This window comes from Coregonus clupeaformis, chromosome 18, assembly GCF_020615455.1.
Source record: "Coregonus clupeaformis isolate EN_2021a chromosome 18, ASM2061545v1, whole genome shotgun sequence".
NCBI lineage: Eukaryota > Metazoa > Chordata > Actinopteri > Salmoniformes > Salmonidae > Coregonus > Coregonus clupeaformis.
In genome coordinates, this window is record NC_059209.1 from 10,622,005 (window position 1) to 10,644,675 (window position 22,671).

At 45.2% G+C, this 22,671-nt stretch overlaps 1 protein-coding gene across 4 annotated transcripts in view; it reads right to left on the reverse strand.

The window, feature by feature from the left end:
* LOC121587493 (transducin-like enhancer protein 1) overlaps positions 1 to 15,560 on the reverse strand; it is a 39,304-nt gene extending 23,744 nt beyond the window's left edge. For 2 of the 4 annotated variants that reach the window (XM_041904471.2, XM_041904470.2), the window contains exons 1-8: positions 14,808 to 15,560; positions 14,357 to 14,457; positions 13,822 to 13,885; positions 13,404 to 13,448; positions 5,205 to 5,267; positions 4,988 to 5,062; positions 2,885 to 3,071; positions 2,597 to 2,613 (exon numbers count right to left, since the gene is read on the reverse strand). In XM_041904471.2, coding sequence (XP_041760405.1) covers positions 2,597 to 2,613; positions 2,885 to 3,071; positions 4,988 to 5,062; positions 5,205 to 5,267; positions 13,404 to 13,448; positions 13,822 to 13,885; positions 14,357 to 14,457; positions 14,808 to 14,831 — 576 coding nt within the window. In that variant the 5' untranslated portion in view covers positions 14,832 to 15,560. Of the gene's footprint in view, positions 1 to 2,596; positions 2,614 to 2,884; positions 3,072 to 4,957; positions 5,063 to 5,204; positions 5,268 to 13,403; positions 13,449 to 13,821; positions 13,886 to 14,356; positions 14,458 to 14,807 lie in introns of all 4 variants that reach the window. The other 2 variants (XM_041904468.2, XM_041904469.2) reach the window with 2 other exon arrangements.
* Between the last annotated feature and the right edge of the window lie 7,111 nt (positions 15,561 to 22,671).

Genomic DNA, 22,671 nt, shown 5'->3' on the forward strand with positions numbered 1-22,671 from the left:
ACATTGTACGACCTGTTAGTTTTTCTTTAAGAAGCCCTCCTGTTCTCCACTCATTACCTGTATTAACTGCACCTGTTTGAACTCGTTACCTGTATAAAAGACACCTGTCCACACACTCAAACAAACAGACTCCAACCTCTCCACAATGGCCAAGACCAGCGAGCTTTGTAAGGACATCAGGGATAAAATTGTAGAGCTGCACAAGGCTGGGATGGGCTACAGGACAATAGGCAAGCAGCTTGGTGAGAAGGCAACAACTGTTGGCGCAATTATTAGAAAATGGAAGAAGTTCAAGATGACGGTCAATCACCCTCGGTCTGGGGCTCCATGCAAGATCTCACCTCGTGGGGCATCAATGATCATGAGGAAGGTGAGGGATCAGCCCAGAACTACACGGCAGGACCTGGTCAATGACCTGAAGAGAGCTGGGACCACAGTCTCAAAGAAAACCATTAGTAACACACTACGCCGTCATGGATTAAAATCCTGCAGCGCACGCAAGGTCCCCCTGCTCAAGCCAGCGCATGTCCAGGCCTGTCTGAAGTTTGCCAATGACCATCTGGATGATCCAGAGGAGGAATGGGAGAAGGTCATGTGGTCTGATGAGACAAAAATAGAGCTTTTTGGTCTAAACTCCACTCGCCGTGTTTGGAGGAAGAAGAAGGATGAATACAACGCCAAGAACACCATCCCAACCGTGAAGCATGGAGGTGGAAACATCATTCTTTGGGGATGCTTTTCTGCAAAGGGGACAGGACGACTGCACCGTATTGAGGGGAGGATGGATGGGGCCATGTATCGCGAGATCTTGGCCAACAACCTCCTTCCCTCAGTAAGAGCATTGAAGATGGGTCGTGGCTGGGTCTTCCAGCATGACAACGACCCGAAACACACAGCCAGGGCAACTAAGGAGTGGCTCCGTAAGAAGCATCTCAAGGTCCTGGAGTGGCCTAGCCAGTCTCCAGACCTGAACCCAATAGAAAATCTTGGGAGGGAGCTGAAAGTCCGTATTGCCCAGCGACAGCCCCGAAACCTGAAGGATCTGGAGAAGGTCTGTATGGAGGAGTGGGCCAAAATCCCTGCTGCAGTGTATGCAAACCTGGTAAAGACCTACAGGAAACGTATGATCTCTGTAATTGCAAACAAAGGTTTCTGTACCAAATATTAAGTTCTGCTTTTCTGATGTATCAAATACTTATGTCATGCAATAAAATGCAAATTAATTACTTAAAAATCATACAATGTGATTTTCTCGATTTTTGTTTTAGATTCCATCTCTCACAGTTGAAGTGTACCTATGATAAAAAGTACAGACCTCTACATGCTTTGTAAGTAGGAAAACCTGCAAAATCGACAGTGTATCAAATACTTGTTCTCCCCACTGTATGTTATTTCATAGCTTTGATGTCTTCACTATTATTCTACAATGTAAAAAAAATTGTAAAAATAAAGAAAAACCCTTGCATGAGTAGGTGTGTCCAAACTTTTGACTGGTAGTGTATATATCATACATATTTTTTTGTTGTAGTTGAAAACTTGGGGGGCCAAATAAAACCACCGGGCCGCCAGTTGGGGAACCCTGGTCTACCGCTTATCATGAGGTATTCTAACTCAGGCGAGCAGAACCTTGGGACTTTGCGCACCACCTGTTGTTAACAAAGAGACACACACCACCCCCCTGAGTTTATCCAACGCTGCCGTTCTGTCCTGCCAATGTATAGAAAAACCAGCTAGACTTAGTTTTTCCATGTCCTTGCTCAGCCGCGACTGAGAAACATAGGGTATTACAGTTCTTCTGATCACGTTGATAGGATAGTCTGGAATGGAGCTTGTCCAGTTTATTCTCAAAAGATTACAAGTTCGCCAATAGACCAGAGGTGGTTTATCCACTCCCCGACGTAGTCTCGTCAGGCCTCTAACGCCACCTCTTCCTTTGTCTGAGATGAGCAATATGTACGAAGTAGAAATCCTCATCCAAATCGAGGTTAGTGATCGCTGTTCTGATGTCCACAAGCTCTTTTCGGTAATAGGAAACGATGGTGAAACATTATTTACAAAAAAAGTTAAGATCAGTGCAAAAAAATACTAAATAGCACAATTGGTCAGGAGCCCGTAAAACAGCTACTATTCTCTCCAGCGCCATTCCCCCCCCCACCCACCATGATGTTTACCTAAGAGGCACACACACTCAAAAGCCATGGATGCATGTGTAAATGAAGCCCAGGTTGTTGTGATAATGAGGGAAATGGGAAATGAATCCTAGCAATGACGGTGGGTTGTACAGAGTCGTGTGTGTGAGAAAGATAGTGAGGGTTTAGGAAATTATTAGCAGGGGTTAAGTTCAAAAGTGCTAGGGGGGTGAAGGGGGAAACTAGATTGACTGTGTATTGTGTATTGTGGTGTAAAGTAGCATCGGGTCCCCTAGCAACCAGGGACTAGTTGCTTCTCTAGTTTCATCCTTTTCTTATTAAAACTATGAGGGGTATAATGCTTGTTTCGAGGTATTTGACACACGCACACTGGGGTGAATGTTGGAATGCGTAGAGAAGGGAATGAGGAGGAGAGGCTGTAGCCAGAGGTAACAGGAAGTACTTACTGTGCCCGGCTCTCGCTCTGTTCCCATAGCAACGATGACACAGCATCAAGGTGATTAGGTCACCAGGGCGCACATGAGGGAGGCGCAACAAAACACACAAAAAGAAAGAGAAAAAAGAAAAATCATCAATTAGAATCCAGAGCTCTGCACTTGTTTTTTTCAGTATATTAATTATTAACAAACCCAATGATGACACAGTCTTGTCAGTTCTATTCTGTCTGTCTGTCAAGTCTGTCTATGTGGGCGGGCCAGACAGGCCCAGTAACAGTGGGTGTGGCTGCTGCTCACCTCTCAGGTACTCGGCCTCTGACGGGTGTTTCTTGTCCTCTTTGCACACCAGGTGGTGCGGTGGTGCCGCCAGGGCACTGGACAGGGCGAGCAGGCTGGCCCCTCCCCCCAGGTGGGCTGGGTGGAGCCCCGCAGGGTGGGGTGTGAGAGGGACATGGGGGCCATGTGCGTGGGACAGATGCTGCTGCTACAGGAGAGAGAGAGAGAGGGAACAGCAATCAATTACTAATCCATAATCAATATGGCCTACCACTGGAAAGTGTGTCAATCAATACGACAAGCCATTAATACACAGATGGAGCAGAGTGATCAATGTGAAAATATATAGAGGAATTCATGACTCTTTCATCAAGAGCAGCTTTCAACGACGTGGCCTGCTTACAAATAATGTCAGAGGCAGTAAACCTCCCCCTCAACACACACACACACACACGGTTTCTCACACACACACGCAAACACCTCCCTCTGGGGTCAAACAATGAACAATAGTGACAGCTGGGATCACAGCCCAGAGCCTGAGGATGGAGGGAGGATATGAGAGGAGAAGGGGTTAGAGAGCTCCAGCTGCTGCCTGCAGGCCAGGGAGTGTGGGGGACTCTGGTGGATTGGGGGCGTTTAGCTGTCAGGTCTCGGTCTCTTTCACACCAAATCAGGCGTTCGTCTGAGCGTGAAAAGCTTTTGTGTTCCAAAACATAATTATTGCGTCTTCAGACAGTAGCCGCGGGAATCAAACTCCAGAGATTTGCCGCAGGGGGAGGGAGGTCTCAGTAGTAGAGTGGGGGGAGGGGCAGTGGTGAAGGTCAACCCTCTTTATCTCACCTAATTGCCTAAGCCCCCCCCCCTCAGAGAACCACAGGAAAGAGACGCCACAGCACTCTATCCCCATCTCCATGCTTTTTACATTTTTAGTCATTTAGCAGACGCTCTTATCCAGAGCGAGTTACAGTTAAGTGAGTGCATACATTTTCATACTGCAGGCCCAGTAACAGTGGGTGTGGCTTTCACAGCACTAATCCCTGCGCTTGCCCTCCAAAACACACACCACCCAAACCCTTGTTCGCTGTGCCAAAACAGCACAGCAAAGGACGCTCTCACACACACGGTGAGAGTCAATGGAGGGGAGGTATTGGTGGGGGCAAGGGGAGCCCTGTGTGTCAGGGGGTGTTAAGGTGTGGGCTATATTATGATGGCATTTTGTGATGTTTTTGTTCATTTCAGCTGTTCGGGCACACTTCATATTTTCTGGAGGCAAGCGGAAGTTTGGAGCCGAAGTCTATGCCCCTTCGTCGCTGATTGGTCAACAGTAGGGATTCTTCAATAAAGTCTGTCGTCATTCAATGAGAGAAGACTCGTTTTCATGCACAATTTGTTTTGGGGAGAAATACTGCAAACAACATCTTACTTAGTTAGATGTAAAATTGTGCGAATAAGACCTCCTCGGCAAAAACGTCAAAATTAATGACGGATTTCTTGAGTTATCTTCGATTAATTCAACGGCGTCTCAAAATGGACAGAGTACTTCTGCCATTTTTTTTCTTGTTTTACATGCGAAGGTCTTAAGGGAGTATGTGAGCACAGTCGTTCGGTTCGGCTAGCCAAGTTCGGCTAGGCGCCAGCCGAACTGAAGAATGCTGACGCCTTTAGGGTAAGCCGGAGGGGGAGGAGTGAAAGGGTGGCCATGCTTCATTACACTCATTTAACACACAAACAGGGTGACTGACAGCTTGGTGGGAGGACCAGACGCTCAAACCCCCTTTATACACACTAGAATACTGCAATTAAGACTCAAAATGGCAACCGCCACCCCCCGCCACAGCCATCAAGCAAAGCCCCCACACCCCTCCAAAGCTTCCCAGAGCCGTTGAGAAAATCCAAACAGCAGCCTAAATATCCAAACAGCAGCCTAAATATAATAATAATATAATATATACACACAGCAGATATTATGGTTGCAAAACAGTAGTAGCATATCCTTGGGTAAATAACTCTACATTTCAGTAATAAAATGTCACACACACCCACACTATCGCAGTACACACAAACACAGGAAGTTGTAGTAGAGAGTGCATTTACTGTGGGTGGTAGACCGGGAAGGCCACGTACCCCGATGACGGAGTTGAGTTCGCCCATGGTGACCTGCTTGGCCCTCTCCACTGCCTGGATCACCTGCTGTTGGTGCTGCATGGGTACACACACACAATACAGGGGAGTGAAAGGGAAGAATGAGAGAGGCTTACCTGTTTGTGCATTTCAATGTTCAGCCCGTAAGACATTTCATAGTAGTGTGGATACACACACACACACACACACACACACCTACCTCCTGTGAGAGGAAGGGGATGACTTGTGCACAGATGGTATTGAGCCTCTTGGCGATCTCTGTCTGTTGGATAGAGTACAGGATGGATAAGTATGGGCAGTGTCAACAGCACCAGAAATAGCCTAGCAGCTACAATTAGCATGCACAGAGATCCAAAGGGATCCTTATTGTATTTACATTTTAGTCATTTAGCAGACGCTCTTATCCAGAGCGACTTACAGTTAGTGAGTGCATAAATGTTTTCATACCGGCCCCCCGTGGGAAACAAACCCACAACCCTGGCGTTGCAAGCACCATGCTTTACCAACTGAGCTACACAGCTAGTATGTTCAGGTCAACTCCACCTGGGGTGTATTCATTAGCGCACACCATAGCAAAACATTTTGCAACGAGAAAAGGTTTTGCAATGAAAACGAGAGTTTTTTATTGGACAAGTTCAGGCATGTCCCTCCCAGTTTCATCCTGGCTTCCGAGTACACCATAGGTCAACTCCACCTGATATCCACATGTATGTGTGATGCTGGAGAGTTACTGAAGGATAGGCAGACATCTAACTGCTCTTAGGAGCAACTGATGCTATCTGTCATGACATGGGCTCAATGCACACAACACATATTAGTCAATATGGGTGTGAATGACTCCATTCACAATTAACTTGGGGGAGAGAGGGCTAGTTAACAGCTTGCTGCTGCAGTTCACAGAAAACACATGCAGTTGCGCGCATACACACAATCGAGCGCACCACAGGCATGCGCACGCAGTCACACACATAGGTGTGCAGACCAGAGCATGTGAGCGGAGTGGAGGTTGAGCGGTCGGAAATCAAAGCGGTGCGCCGGCGCACCACATCCTTTCCAACCACTCCGCTAAAAGAAATACTCCTCACTCACAGGGAAAAAAACTGCTACTCCAAATTCGCTCCATTCATTCAAATTAAAATCACAATTTAACTAACACCAATCTATTTTTGTGACTACCTGGACTTACCATTTGGTTTTGAAGTATTGAAACCAAACCATATGATTTGAATGAAAAGTATTTTAATAAACAACATGAAAAAGGTGACAGTAAGAAGCGGTCATCATTTCAAATAGGCTACATGTCGTATTAAACAGCATATAAACACTCAAAAAATAGGTCAGGAGCCAGACATGTAGCCTAAGAAGGAATGAAAATGAATTATACTGAATAAAAATATAAACGCAACATAATAATAATAAGCCATTTAGCAGACGCTTTTATCCAAAGCGACTTAGTCATGCGTGCATACATTTTTTTTTTTTTTTTGTGTATGGGTGGTCCCGGGGATCGAACCCACTACCTTGGCGTTACAAGCGCCGTGCTCTACCAGCTGAGCTACATGTCAAGTGTTGGTCCCATGTTTCATGAGCTGAAATAAAAGATCCCAGAAATGTTCCATATGCACAAAAAGCTCATTTCTCTATCCTTTTGTACACAAATTTGTTTACATCCCTGTTAGTGAGCATTTCTCCTTTGACCAAGATAATCTATCCACCTGACACGTGTGGCATATCAAGAAGCTGATTAAACAGCATGACCATTACACAGGTGCTCTTTGTGCTGGGGACAATAAAAGGCCACTCTAAAATGTGCAGTTTTGTCACACAACAATGCCACAGATGTCTCAAGTTGAGGGAACGTGCAATTGGCATGCTGACTACAGGAATGTCCACCAGAGCTGGTGCCAGATCATTTTTATGTTAATTTTTATAACATAAACAACGTAGTTTTAGAGAATTTGGCAGTACGTCCAACTGGCCTAACAACCACAGACCACGTGTAACCATGCCAGCCCAGGACCTCCACATCTGGCTTCTTCACCTGCGGGATCGTCTGAGACCAGCCACCCAGAAAGCTGATGAAACTGCTGAGTATAATCATTCTGATTGGCTGGGCCTGGTTCCCCAATGGGGAAGGGTTAGGGTTAGGTGGGTGGGTCTATGCCCTCCCAGGACCACCCATGATTGTGCCCCTGCCCAGTCATGAAATCCATAGATTAGGGCCTAATTAAATGTATTTCAATTGACAGATTTCCTTATATGAACTGTAAATCGCTGAAATTGTTGCATTTATATTTTTGTTCAGTATATTTAAGCTATATTATGATTAGCCTATTTCAATTATTTCAAGGCTATAGCCTACAAATAAATAAAATTGTGAAGCATTTGCGAGTGCGACACACTAGGCTGGCATGAACATTAAGCGCTCAGCATTTAAACAACATTTAGTTGTATTCAAGTATTATAGTCTATACATTTTGCATACTGTATAGGCTGTGACTTACTTAGAATTAAATAACAATTAAACAAAAAATGCTTTATTAGGCCTTTGAATTCACTTTTAGAAACACCAGTTTGGCCAGAGTCTGTGGCTTCAGGCTCATGCGATGGTGCCTGGAGAGCAGGCCAGCAGTGGAGAATACCCTCTCTGCTCTTGCAGAGCTACTAGGGATGCTAAACACCCTTCGGGACACTCTTGCCAGGCTGGGCAGGGATGCGGAGTTTTCATTTTTTATTTTTCTATAGGTAGGCCTTAAGGTTTTTAGGCAAAATAACCCTATCAAAACGGAAAGCTCCTTGAACGAGATAATATGACAGGAGGCCTATTGGGCCAAAATCATATATATATACACACATAATAGAACAAAAATGAACTAAACTTTTAAGAGATCAGATTTTTTGTTCATAAATACTTTGCTACAATGACACACTTAATTAACTACCCACCTCATTCCTTTCTGTTAGCATGTGCACATAGTAAGTACACGATCATGCTTTCGGGATACATGTATTTTCAGATTCCACAATGACTCTGTAGTTGTGGACACTACATCACCACACTCCCTCTCTTGGTCCTCCTCATCTTTGTAGGTCACCTTGATTTTGCACCGGCGTATTTTATCAGTTCCTTTATGAAAATATTTAGTGGAGCAGAATTGGAGCGGGCGAGAAGGCCGACGCTCCAGACTTTGGGAAACTTGCTCCGCGCTTTAGTCAAAATGGGCACGCTCCGCTCCTAGCGCCACTCAAGCTCCGCTCACACACTCACAGCAGTGAATCAGAGAGAGGCTCCCACCTTGCTATCATGTCAGCCTGAGATTAGGTTTCACCCTGTGCCTCACTCTTCTGTTCTTCCATTCCCATCGGCGCTTAAAATAATCTCATCACTCCTAATTTCATTTGGTCCCACTCTCATATCCATGGCCAGGCATCCGGCCCTCGGGGGTGACTGCGATTGGCTGGATACCCTATACCCCCACGGTGGCGGCAAATCAGATGATCCAGCTCAAATTACATATCGGCCAAACAAATTGATACAAGGCGGGTCAGGGTACAGGTGAAACTAGAGGAGCCTCTGAATGCAGTAATGGGACATCACTCAGACACACGCACAGACAGACACACAAAGCCCATTTTCCTTTAAAAATCCAGGCCCAGGGGCCGTATGTATCAAGCTTCTCAGCGCAGGAGTGCCGACCTAGGATCAGGTCCCCCCTGTCCATGTAATCGTATTCATTGTGATCTAAAAGGCTAAACTGATCCTAAATCAGCACTCCTCCTCTGGGATTCTTGATACATATGGCCCCAAATCTCCATAACATCATATCCAAGCTGCACCAGAAGAGTACTTGCCACCCCTCAGAGCCTGGTTCCTCTCTAGGTTTCTGCCGTCTAGGGAGTTTTTTCTAGCCACTGTGCTTCTGCCTCTGCATTGCTTGCTCTTTGGGTTTTTAAAGCACTTTGTGACAACTGTTGATGTAAAAAAGCTTTATAAAATAAATTGGTTTAATTCCTCCAGCCAGTCTTCTAGCAGTCCAGCCATCGGCCCTGTCCTCATGTGACGCCCTCGAAAGCCCTGGCCTGACAGACTTATCATTAGCACACACACACACCTGCTGTTGGCCTGGCTGCTGCCTAGCTCCTAGAAACACAGCAGATGACCTATAATAGCCCACTAGCCAAAAAAATACCTGCTTCTCCCACTGTGCTTTCCCAGAATGTCTGAGGGGTATTCTTAGCCAGCAGATAGGTGCTGCAGGCTGGGAACAGGCGGTGTCCAGTACACTACCGCTAAGCCCACGGGAGGGAGCTAGTTATGGGGAAACTAAGCTTCCTGAAGCACTGAGCATTTCCAGCCAATTGTCAAAAATAGGTTCATTACTTGAGGCTTTGACCAACACAGTATACTGTAGTGGCACCTGCTGGTCAAAGCTTTTTTGTTTGCCTTCTACCAAACCAATCAGGTGGTTGTTCGACAAAATGAAGCTTCGATTGTCATTGATTACGTGCTTCTGATAGAGTGACAAGCATCTGCCCACTGTTTCGAAGTAAACTGCTTAGCGATTTCAATGCATGAAGAATCGGAGCTCTGGTATCGAACGTAACATCACTAGAGGGAGCTAACGGGATTCATTAAGGGGCGGTTAAGAAAATCTACACGTGACCCAGAGCTGGAGGCCAAAGTGGGTCAGTGGCACTTACCTCGCCTGTGTCTTACCCAACTCAAACAAACCCAAACACACCCCAAAAGTCAGGCAGCATGGTGGTTACCACACAAGCCAGAGGGTTACATTGAAAGGATCGCCTGTCGTCATTGAGTAGACTGACGCTCTTATGCAGAGCATAAGACTTACGATAAGTGTGTTCAACTAGGGTAGTAGGTGACAAAACTAACCACACATCGCAATCATGGCGAGTTCTCAAGTCATCAGCTAGGATATCAGTGATGGGGGGCCTTCAGGTCGTAGGTCAGAGGGCGTGAACTGAGCAACAGGGCCTGCCAGGTGGCAGAGAAAGTGAGCCCTACAGGGACTAGGAGGACATATGTTGAATTCCAGAACCACCCCTCTCTCTTAAAGATCAACTGCCCTTTAGAACCAACTTCTCTGGTTTGAAATGGCCTATGTGGCATCAATATGAGTCAGAAACATTCATTCTAGTGTCAAAATTGACTACAAAGTGTAAACAAAGTTTGGTAAGTGACTGTGTCATAACTTACTTGAGGGTTTGGTTTGGCTTACTTGAGTGCAATCGGAAAGTATTCAGACCCCTTGACTTTTTCCACATTTTGTTACGTTACAGCCTTATTCTAAAATGGATTAAATAAATAAAAAGTTCCTCAATCTACACACAATACCCCATAATGACAAAGTGAAAACAGACCTAGAAATGTTAGCAAATTTATTAAAAATCAAAAAACAGAAATACCTTATTTATATCTGTATTTGCTATGACACTCGAAATTCAGCTCAGGTGCATCCTATTTCCATTGATCATCCTTGACATGTTTCTACAACTTGATTTGAGTCCACCTAAATGGAAAACGTTTGGAACCACCAAAACTCTTCCTAGAGCTGGCTGCTGGGCCAAACTGAGCAATCGGGGGAGAATGGCCTTGGTCAGGGAGGTGACCAAGAACCCGATGGTCACTCTGACAGAGCTCCAGAGTTCCTCTGTGGAGATGGGAGAACCTTCCAGAAGGACAACCATCTCTGCAGCACTCCACCTATCAGGCCTTTATGGAAGAGTGGCCAGACGGAAGCCACTCCTCAGTAAAAGCACGAACAGCCGCTAGAGTTTGCCAAAAGGCACCTAAAGGACTCTGACCATGAGAAACAAGATTCTCTGGTCTGCTGAAACCAAGATTGAACTCTTTGGCCTGAATGCCAAGCGTCACATCTGGAGGAAACCTGGCACCATCCCTATGGTGAAGCATGGTTGTGGCAGAATCATGCTGTGGGGATGTTTTTCAGTTGCAGGGAGACTAGTTAGGATCGAGGGAAAGATGAACAGCGCAATGTACGGAGAGATCCTTGATGAAAACCTGCTCCAGAGCGCTCAGGACCTCAGACTGGGGCGAAGGGTCACCTTCCAACAGGACAACAACCCTAAGCACACAGCCAAGACAACGCAGGAGTGGCTTCGGGACAAGACTCTGAATGTCATTGAGTGGCCCAGCTAGAGCCCGGACTGAAACCTGATCTAACATCTCTGGAGAGACCTGAAAATAGCTGTGTAGCGACGCGCCCCATCCAACCTGACAGAGCTTGAGAGGATCTGCAGAGAAGAATGGGAGAAACTCCCCAAATACAGGTGTGGCAAGCTTGTAGCGTCATACCCAAGAAGACTTGAGGCTGTAATCGCTGCCAAAGGTGCTTCAACAAAGTATTGAGTAAAGGGTTTGAGAGAAAAAAATCTAAAAACCTATTTTTGCTTCGTCATTATGGGGATTGTGTGTAGATTGATGAGGGGGAAGAAAAAAAGACTTAATCAATTTTTGAATAAGGCTGTAACGTAACAAAATGTGTAAAAAGTCAAGGGGTCTGAATACTTTCTGAATGCACTGTATATCAACAATTCATGCCCCCTTTTGCCTATTGTGGCACTGTGTTTTCTGTGAAAAGACTGGGCGAGTTGGCTTTACATGGCCCGGTGCCCTGGGCAGGTGGAGGACCAATGGAATGGTTGAAAATGAGCAAGCCCCGCCGACTGGAACCTCTTCACCAGACAAGAGGTGTGATTAGTACTTGCCCTTGCTCAGGAAATAGCTACTCTATAGAAAATGGGCTTCCATAAAGTTGTTCAACAATCTTGGGCAGATGGCCAGGATATGGATTACATCTGACTAGTTTCTACTTGGGCTGTCAACTGTCAAACCTGAGACTGGTGTGTTGGTAAGTAACTAAGTTTTGTTCATAGCTAGCTAGCTACGTTAGCTAGCTAGCTACAGGTCATTTTTTGATAGGCTAATCCGCCATGATACTGTGATGTAACTAGCCAAATACATAGCCTCTCCCTAACGTGTAATGTGAGAGGAAGATTTTTATAGCCAACGTTGCACCTGAAGACAGGTTTGATCCCTGCTAGCTAACGTTAGCTAGCTTGCTCATGATCAAGCAAACCTGATGACATGTTTGATGCATGTTGGCAGCTTGCTTTCAATAATGTTTTAACTCAAACTGGCTAGCTACTGTTTGTTGTGATTGAATGGCAAAGACACCCACATCAAACTCTCGTTTGCCTTCAGTCATGGCCGCTAGCATTTCTTAATAAGCAATGATGAAAAACAAGGCCAAATCAGGAAGTGCAGTCGCCCTTTAACCCCCAGGCACTGCTGGTTCTGTAGTTCACCTGAGGACTGGATAGGCTAAACTTCAACCTATCAAGAGGGCAAGATGGAGCTAGACCTAATACCATACCAGTTCATGGAAGTCCACTCGATTCCGTTAGGATCTACGTAAAGTCCCTAGGAGTGAGTTCGGAATTTAGCCCCTTATATGAGCAGGAGAATGGGTCTGCTCTCCACTCTCCTAAAACCCCATACACCCACGCAGCAGAGACAGGGGCTCCAAGGCACAGGAGGTTGGTGGCACCTTAATTGGGGAGGACGGGCTTGTGGTAATGGCTGGTGCGGAATTGGTGGAATGGTATCAAATACATCAAACACATGGTTTCCATGCTTTTGATGCCATTTCATTTGCTCCGTTCCGGCCATTATTATGAGCAGTCCTCCCTCAGCAGCCTCCACTGCTCCAAGGGGAGGCCACATTAGCCTGGGGCTGGAGTGGCCAGAGCAACAGGCTACAGTGAGGAGGCAGCAGCGATACAGCACTCACAATACACCCCCCTCTGGAGACAATGAGCAGAAATGGCATCTCCCTCACAATAGGAGGCATGCATTAGTATCAGAAAGAGAGAGAGATAGAGCGAGAGATAGAACCCACATAATCCTTCCTCAGCAAACCACCCAGGCCAATCCACCTCCAATTTCCTCTGTCCTGACCAATCGATTTCTGTGGTAATTACTGGTAAATGCTGTGAGCCAGAGTGCTCTGGTCCTGTGGGGCAAACCTGCACGTGTGTGTGTATGCATGCATGTATGGAGGAGGAGTGCTCCTTTGCATTTCCTGGATCAAGGAGCTCCGTGATTGATTCCTATGCCTTCCCCAGCCAGGCCTCTTCAATGCAATAAAACAGGCTACTCCCCCAGACAATACCAATCAATCAGAGTAATTCATCCTGCCTCTGGGCTCGTACCATTGGGTCTAACTAGAGAGAAACAGAGCACCATCTATCATTGATAAACCCAAGTTCCCTGGCAGGCTAAAAGCTCATTCCCTGGGTGAACCCACACACACACTATAGATGAGAGATAGAGAAGAGAGTGTGTGAGGCTTACCTGTTTGTGCATTTCAATGTTCAGCCCGTAAGACATTTCATAGTACTGTGGATGACAGAGTTGGAGTTACTAGGATTACAGTATATTCCAATCTCAAAGTAGACTGCTTCTTGGCCATAAGAGAGATACGTGAATAATACTGCTGGTGTTTGAAAAGGACAAAACAACCTAAAAATGTGGTACTGACTCCAAGTCAATAATGTACTGGAAATCATTGAGCACAGAATGTGAGAGAGAGAATGTGTGTTTGTGCATGCTGGGTGTGTGTAGTCCTGTTCATGTGTGTGTGAGCAACAATAAGAGTTGACAGCAGGCTTGCATGTACAATGTGGCAATATATCTATCCACACACTGACAGTGTTAACATCTAGAGTTGATTTGATGAGAGTTGAACATAGATTGTGCTGATTGGACTCACCATAACATAGTGCCTCTGCATCTCTGTCTTCTCACTGGCCAGCTTCTCACACTCCAGTTTCAAACTGCCGAGGACAGGGACACAATCAAAACAAAGCAAAAGGCCTCAGATACCATCACCAATCCTGAACACATAACCAGAAAACATTCATAATTCAGTTCAGATAAACACATCTGCAGAGGGTCACATGGTCAGGAAAACCTCTTGGAATCATGGAAGAGCAATATTTGTTTACCTTTTTCAGTAACAGAAGGTTATAGGTCATAGGGCTAAAATAGCAGCAGTATAGCCTACTGCCTTCTACTGTGATCATGCAGGATATTCCAGCTCTCTCCTTTACCCCTCACTAGTCCCAAATACAGCAACATGCAGTTTCACACATAGGGAATAAGAGGGGATTTTGATAATCTGACCTCAGACACCACTCCTCTGGCTCAAGCACATCAGCATGGCTTAGACCTATGCAGTCTGACCACACAAACTGTGACGTCTTGGCCTCAGAGTGTGTGTGTGTATATGTTGAACAGCCACTCACCTGTGGTACTGGGCTTGGAGAAACTGGAACTCCTCTTTGATGCGGTCCAGTGACTCTGGGATTGTGAATTTGAAAGGTTGGCCTGGGGCCTGGTGGGGTGTCTGTTAAAAAAAACAAAATACCCATTTTACCATTATTCAAAACCTTTGTTTCTGCAACTCATTAAGCATTTAAAATACTTTAGATGTAGGCTAATTAGTAGTGAATTACACAAAAAGCAATGCAGCATTCGCTGCCAAGTGCGATATGCGCCTTGCCCTAATTACTGAGAGTGCATCATGATAAACTCAATACAGAAATGTTACAGGCCGACAGCCGCTTAGGCAATGACAAACAAAGGAACTTCGACCGACCCGCCATCGTGGGCTATACAAATGCGAAAATGGTTCAACATGACGAATGAGTGCAGAGAACCTGCGGATGGGAAATGCGTTTCACTGGCCAACCTTACCGGGTGTCGACCCTGGGGAAACATCGTTCTACCTCCGCAGATGCCCTGTTCCTGATAAACCCGTCTACTAACAAAATAGGGACCGGCGCGGGGATGTTCCAGATTACGATAAATTCATCCTAGCTCCTTCCGAGACTGTGCGTTAAATGACACAACGTCGTCCGACCATTTGTCCTCCTAGATCTCCGGTCAACTCTTTATCAGCGGTGCTCCAGCGAATGATGCGTGTAAGAATCTGTTTCTCTTGCTGTAGGCTACTCCAGCATACGATCATGTATCGACCATAGAAAAGGGAGAAGAAAACAGGTGAGGACAAAAAGAGTAGCCTACTAGTATCCCTATTTATGTATACTGTGTGATCCTGTCCACGCAGCAATATCCGAATAGCCCGAAACTCCAGTTATAGTCAACAAGCCAAACCCACAACGCGGTCATGAGAAGCGTAGGCTACTAGAACAAATCCACAGAAGTTAATTGCAAAGTAGAGTTCCCACTTGACTTGCGGCAATAGCTTGTGGTGAATGCTCAGCATAAATTAATATTCGTTATCCAGAGAATAAACTGTATTCGATTAAACGTGAGATAGGGGGTGGGGAAGAATGCAGTCCAATAAAGGTTTCGTAAGGGGGAAATGTTGTTAGTTTTGATAATAACAACCCCAACTATCAGCACAACGAAATGTAGCTTTGCCTCAAAGGCAACTTTCTCACGAGGTTTCAGACTGAGGGAGTTATATTAACCTGAGCCGCGGTGCGCCGATTTATGGTCCGTGACGTGAACGGGCAAAAGCAGTGAGGAGCGCAATTCTCAAATTGAACAGTAATCTGCGCCGCTCGGTCAAATTGTCAACAAGGAAGCATCGTCCATAAACATACATCTATTTTCCATAAAATATATGTTCGAATTTTCTAACGAGTTTTCATTGGGAAGGTAGATAAAGCGTTTTTTTCAAAAGCAAATAAGCAATCACTTTTGCATGTCAAAACACAGAATCCTGCTCTTTACTCCAAGTGCTTAATCTAGCCTAGGCTACTTCACTTTTGTTTTGAACCAATTTAGCCGTGGGCTTTGAATGGGGCATCTGGCTCACGCCCGGAGGTAGCCCAATTCCAAAACGAATGCAATCAATTTTCACCCAGATTCAAACTCCTCTCACTGGGAAAGCCAGGGCCAGATAATCGAATCCCCCCAGCTAACCAGAAAAGGAACTGCCCCCGAAAATGTGCACAGGCCAATAGGAATTGTCTTTCCACGTGGCAAAATGACGCGATATGTAGAATCCAGCAATAGATTTTCTTTAAACGTATTTAAGCCTTTCGATTATTTTGAGCTACACAGACACCAGCCAATCCCGAATTGACGGATAGGTTTCGCGAGGAGTGGCGCGCAAGGCAGCTAGTGTACTGAAGAGTGACAGATCTCAGCTGTCAATCAAAGTAACGTGGTACCGTTAAAGGTCCTTAAATGCGCGATGACATCACGAATCCCCATCAGACCAATTCCCTGAACGCCCTACTACTTGAAGTTTGCAGTTGTGTCTAAAAAAACACTGTTTTGTTCAAAACCTTTTTTAATCCTTTAGTGAGTACTTTACTTCAACAGTAAAAGTTCAAAAATTGCTGGAGGACGCCTTTAAAGACACACACACACACACACACACACACACACACACACACACACACACACACACACACACACACACACACACACACACACACACATACACATAAACTATTCAGCTCCGTATTTCAGTCTCCACTTAAGAAGCATGCAAGCTGTCCTGTCAGCATTATTCCTTGAATATCAGGTGTGTAGTCAGTATAAAATATCCATTGTACATAGAATCAGCTAGAATAGCACAGAACATTGAACAGCATTAAGGGCGAATATACTGTAGCCATAATGGGAGGCTATACAGACACGCCTGGTGCCCAAATGGATGACGTTTATCACGCACCTGAGAGTCGAGTGTGGGGGCTGGGTGGTAACTATTGACGAACCCCTTCCTGTAGCCCGGTTGACAAAGTGAATTCGTTGATAGGGCTGGGTTCCATGAGGGAGGCGAAAATAAACATAATTTACTTGGTGGGGATAAAAACAACAATAGTATAGAATAACAAGTTGTGGTCTCAAGTTTTCTCTGCGGTCTTGAGGGAGAGGGAAGATGGCAAGTACGCCTGAATGGTTGTCAGACTTGGAGATGGAGTCAGAGGAACCCATAAAGGTTGGTAAGAAGGCTGGCAGGAAAGAAAGGAAGAAAGGGGAACATATTAAGAGTGCTGCAGAAGGAAATTGAACATGACGAGAGTGAGGATGAATGAACTGCTCTGGCAGGTGCTGTGAAGACCGCCGGGTTTGAGCCCCGTCCTGATGGTGATGGCCCAGTGGGAGTGAGATTTTTGGAGAATGGATCCTTGCCTTCTGGCTGATCCATATGTGGTGTCAGGTTGGGTGGAGAAGAAGTTGGGGAATGTTGGGTCGGTGAAAGTGACTCGAAGTGGAATTGTGTAGATTTTGTTGCGTTTCTGTCATCCAGAGGGAGCGTGCGCTCCCCCCACACGACTGGGGACAAGAACTGTGACTTGCTTTCCTCTCAGGGCGCCGTTGAAAAGAGTCAGAACTGGAGTGGCGTTAAGTGTTGAGGAGGGTCAACTGAAGTTGAAGATACCTGGTGTCTGTGATGCCCGCTGTTTGGTGCAATGCAGACCCAGTGGAGAGAGTGGTGAAAAAGAGAAGACACTGTCTGTACTACTGAGTTTTGATGCAGAGACTTTACCAGATAAAGTCAAGTTAGGATGTGTCAGTTATCCCGTGAGAGCTTTCTTCCTGAACTCATTACGGTGTTTTAGGTGTCAAGCTTATGGTCATGTGGCAGTAGTGTGTAGGAGGGAGATTCCTAGATGTGAGAAGTGTGTAGGAGGACATGAGACCAAGGAATGTGTAGTAAGTATTGGTGGAAAAAGTTGTGTGTAAACTGAAGGGGTACCTATGGTGCTGGAGATCAGAGGTTGCCAGGATCAGAGTAGTAACAGGGTAGTGCAGAAGGTGTCGTATGCTGAGGCAGTGAAGAGAGTAGTAGAGGAAGATGGGTCCAGGGCGAGGGATCCTAAGAGGATCCCTGTGAGTTGGCCGAGGCCAATAGAGAGTGATAGGAATAACGTGCTTCAGTAAAAAAAAAATGATGGCGTTCATGGCCATGGTTGTCAACTGTACCGCAGGAAAGGAACGTAAATCACAGAGGATAGATGTTTCTTGTTAACAAACTATAATTTTGGAAAGTCGGTTAGGACATCTACTTTGTGCATGACACTAGTAATTTTTCCAACAATTGTTTAAAGACAGATTATTTCACTTATAATTCACTGCATCACTATTCCAGTGGGTCAGAAGTTTACATACACTAAGTTGACTGTGCCTTTAAACAGCTTGGAAAATTCCAGAAAATGATGTCATGGCTTTAGAAGCTTCTGATAGGCTAATTGACATCATTTGAGTCAATTGGAGGTGTACCTGTGGATGTATTTCAAGGACTACCTTCAAATCCAGTGCCTCTTTGCTTGACATCATGTGAAAATCAAAAGAAATCAGCCAAGACCTCAGAAAAAAATTGTAGACCTCCACAAGTCTGGTTCATCCTTGGGAGCAATTTCCAAATGCCTGAAGGTACCACGTTCATCTGTACAAACAATGGTACGCAAGTATAAACACCATGGGACCACGCAGCCGTCATACCGCTCAGGAAGGAGACGCGTTCTGTCTCCTAGAGATGAACGTACTTTGGTGCGAAAAGTGCAAATCAATCCCAGAACAACAGCAAAGGACCTTGTGAAGATGCTGGAGGAAACAGGTTCAAAAGTATCTATATCCACAGTAAAACGGGTCCTATATCGACATAACCTGAAAGGCCCCTCAGCAAGGAAGAAGCCATTGCTCCAAAACCTCCATAAAAAAGCCAGACTACGGTTTGCAACTGCACATGGGGACAAAGATTGTACTTTTTGGAGAAATGTCCTCTGGTCTGATGAAACAAAAATATAACTGTTTGGCCATAATGACCATTGTTATGTTTGGAGGAAAAAGGGGGTTGCTTGCAAGCTGAAGAACACCATCCCAACCGTGAAGCACGGGGGTGGCAGCATCATGCTGTGGGGGTGCTTTGCTGCAGGAGGGCCTGGTGCACTTCACAAAATAGATGGCATCATGAGGAAGGAAAATTATGTGGATATATTGAAGCAACATCTCAAGACATCAGTCAGGAAGTTAAAGCTTGGTCGCAAATGGGTCTTCCAAATGGACAATGACCCCAAGCATACTTCCAAAGTTGTGGCAAAATGGCTTAAGGATAACAAAGTCAAGGTATTGGAGTGGCCATCACAAAGCCCTGACCTCAATCCTATAGAACATTTGTGGGCAGAACTGAAAAAGCGTGTGCGAGCAAGGAGGCCTACAAACCTGACTCAGTTACACCAGCTCTGTCAGGAGGAATGGGCCAAAATTCACCAAACGTATTGTGGGAAGCTTGTGGAAGGCTACTCGAAACGTTTGACCCAAGTTAAACAATTTAAAGGCAATGCTACCAAATACTAATTGAGTGTATGTAAACTTCTGACCCACTGGGAATGTGATGAAAGAAATAAAAGCTGAAATAAATAATTCTCTCTACTATCATTGTGACATTTAACATTCTTAAAATAAAGTGGTGATCCTGACTGACCTAAGACAGGGAATGTTTACTAGGATTAAATGTTAGGAATTGTGAAAAACTGAGTTTAAATGTATTTGGCTAAGGTGTATGTAAACTTCCGACTTCAACTGTACGTCTAGATACGTATACCTTATCCGTAGATACGTTTAAATACTTATGCTTGTCGAAATTAGTCTAAATTAGTAAGTGACGTAAGATTCCATCTGTGCTATCCAGTTTAGAGTAAACAGGAAGGTGTGTTCCAGGCAAACCCCAACTGTAGAACGCTCCCTGACGTTTTCATCAATGACAGACAGGGTAGATATTGACATGACATGATCACAATGTCACTTCATATCCCTCGCAAACCACTCTCTGGCCCATTTCTCTGTTCCCCCCACCTACATTTGTTTAGAGTGGAGACGCACACCATTAACGCCTGCTTTGAATGACAGATATAACCAGCAAACAAGCCCCCATTTGGTTTGCAAATGTTAATTCATTTCTGATTTGGTGGCTAAACAAATGACTGGGATTTTATTAAAAAAACTAGAGAGACAGCCAGGAGAAGTGGCTATTTCAGTGGTTGCCGTGTCAGTCCTGCTGTAGTGATGAGAAGCTCTCACCGATAATGGCTGAACAAGCAGCTTAGTGTGGGAGGCTAAATGGAGTGATCCCACTCTAGTCACTCACCACAATAGGAGAGGGGAGGGAGGCTGCGAAGGATTCATGTTCCTGAGGTGTGTTAATAATGGACATTTTCTTGAGGTTTTCAGTTGAGCTGTTCTATGGAGCCAGTCATTTGTTTCCCTCGGCTTCATGGTGTAGTAATTCAGGCACGGCGGTGGACGTTCCACAGGATGGTGTTATTCAATTGTGAAGACTAAGTAAGATATTTATTTTTATTTTTGATAGATGGTACCTTATTATATTGCACTCATTTCCCTTATAGCCCCTGAATGCATTGTTTTTGGATTGCATTTGAAACTGAAAAGAAAAAGGGGGCACAATTCCTGTCTGTCTTGTTGTCTTAATATCCAAGGGCATAATTGGACTAAAATAAACCGTCTGTCTGTCTAGCACTGACCTAGGAACATCACAGAGGGGTGAGTGAATCCACCAGAGACACTAGCAGACGGACCCCAGGATCACACAGCGACACAGCAGCCACAGCAGCCCCATCATGAGAAAGGCTATGAGATTTCACAGGAGGGCCGGGAAAAAAGGTAAACAAAAAACATGTGGGGGGCGAGTACCAGATAATTTGGAAATTACATGCTGTGCACCCCCACCGCCCCACTCCCTCCCCCCCTCCAGGCCGAGCTCTGAACCAACATAAACCCCCTGGTTTATCAGCCCCAGCTGGGCTCAGAGCCACTTCAAAGGCAACATGTGGAGCTGCTTTGGTTCCGACCGGTATACTGGGCCCAGATGGGCGACAGCCATTCTGCTGGCTGTCCCGCTCAGGAGGGTATTTGTGAATATAACACTGTGCGTGTGCGTGTGCATGTGTGTGTGTGACATGCTTGAGCGTGCATGCATGCGTGTGTCTGTGATGAGAAGGCGGGGGTGGTGGTTGCTCTGTCTGTGTTTCCTTACACGTGTAGCTGTGGAACTCATAATGCAAATCAGGTGTCCAACGCCTGAGTGGCTCATTAAACTCTCTGTGAAGAAATAGGCTTTGCCCTCCGATTAGAAATGCTTAACACCACCCAACAACCCACAGGCCATACTGCAACCCCGTTCTGCTCACAGCTCTCTACCTGGTGGAGGGCATGAAGTTTATCAAAAGCATAAAGACAGATGCTTCATCTCATCAATGAAACGTAGAAGTACTTATGTGCAGTTGACTCGATAGGACAGAGCACGAGCACAAGTGTTTGCATTGTGCTTTTTTTATTTGGACTTGTTGTGGTTTGGGTATGTTTGAACTGCACTGGTCATGTTTTCCCTACAGAGGGGTGGGGGTTAAGGGTGCGCACGCACACACACACACACACACACACACACACACACACACACACACACACACACACACAAGAGAAGTACGTTTTCTTTCAAACGAACACCATGACAGTGCTAATGTATGTTGGGGCATTCTGGTTGATCTCCACATTCTCTTTGAAACATTCTCTTCCTGACGACATAACAAAGAAAGCAGTATTTTTCTGGGCTGTACTTGTCAATTCACTCAACAGCAAAATACTTTTTTATGTCTGTGAAATAAAAAAAATCAATTTAGCTCTATCAACTTTTGATGCGTCTCTGTATGTTGAAACGTTTTTCTGTAAAAGGCATTCACTTTGTGTTTTTACAGAGAGCTCAGTTATAATGAACCAGTGATCTGAGTGACATGGATTACTGTAAAGCTCAAGGGGAACAAAGATGGCTCCATAGTTGGATAAACAGCATTTGTTTAACACTAATGAAAACACGCTTTGGGAAATACCCTCAACTCAGGCTAATACTGGCAACTTGCTGCGGTCATGTGCCCCTATGTAGGCCTATACTCACACTAATGGCCCTGTGTGTGTGTATGTGTGTGTGTGTGCGTGCATGTGTGTGTGTGTGCGCGTAGAGTATAGTACTTGTATATTCTTGTTTGTTTGTGGGAGGTTCATATGTTTGTAGACTTTGCATGTCTGCGTTTGTGTGTGTATCATTTGCATGTGGTGAGTGTGGATGGTGTGTGTTTATGTGTGTGACCTCTCCTCAGCTGATTTTCTAATCCAGTAGACAGGCTTAGACACTGAGCCTCTCAGCCCTATGAGTAACCTCTAGTACAGTTAAACAAAGCTTAAACACACACTGAGAAATGGGATAAAGTAAGAAGCAGCATCAGGAAAAACACATGCCTTACAACCTCTCAACCTCCTGTATCCAATCCTCGCTTTTCCATTGCTTCTGCCTGCCTTACTGACCCCCCCTCCCTCTCTCTTACTTTATCTCTCTCTCTCTCTCTCTCTCTCTCTCTCTCTCTCTCTCTCTCTCTCTCTCTCAGCTGGTCTAAATCCCTCTATCTCTCCCGCTCTATTCATGTCTCCTTAACTCAACGACTCAGCTTGTTTTTTGTTAAATGTGGCTAAATTCATTGTGATTAGTTTCAGACAAGGCTATTATAGTTTTGTGTTTTTCTATTTTTATTCAAAATTCAGTTTCAGTTAGTTTTCTGACTTGATT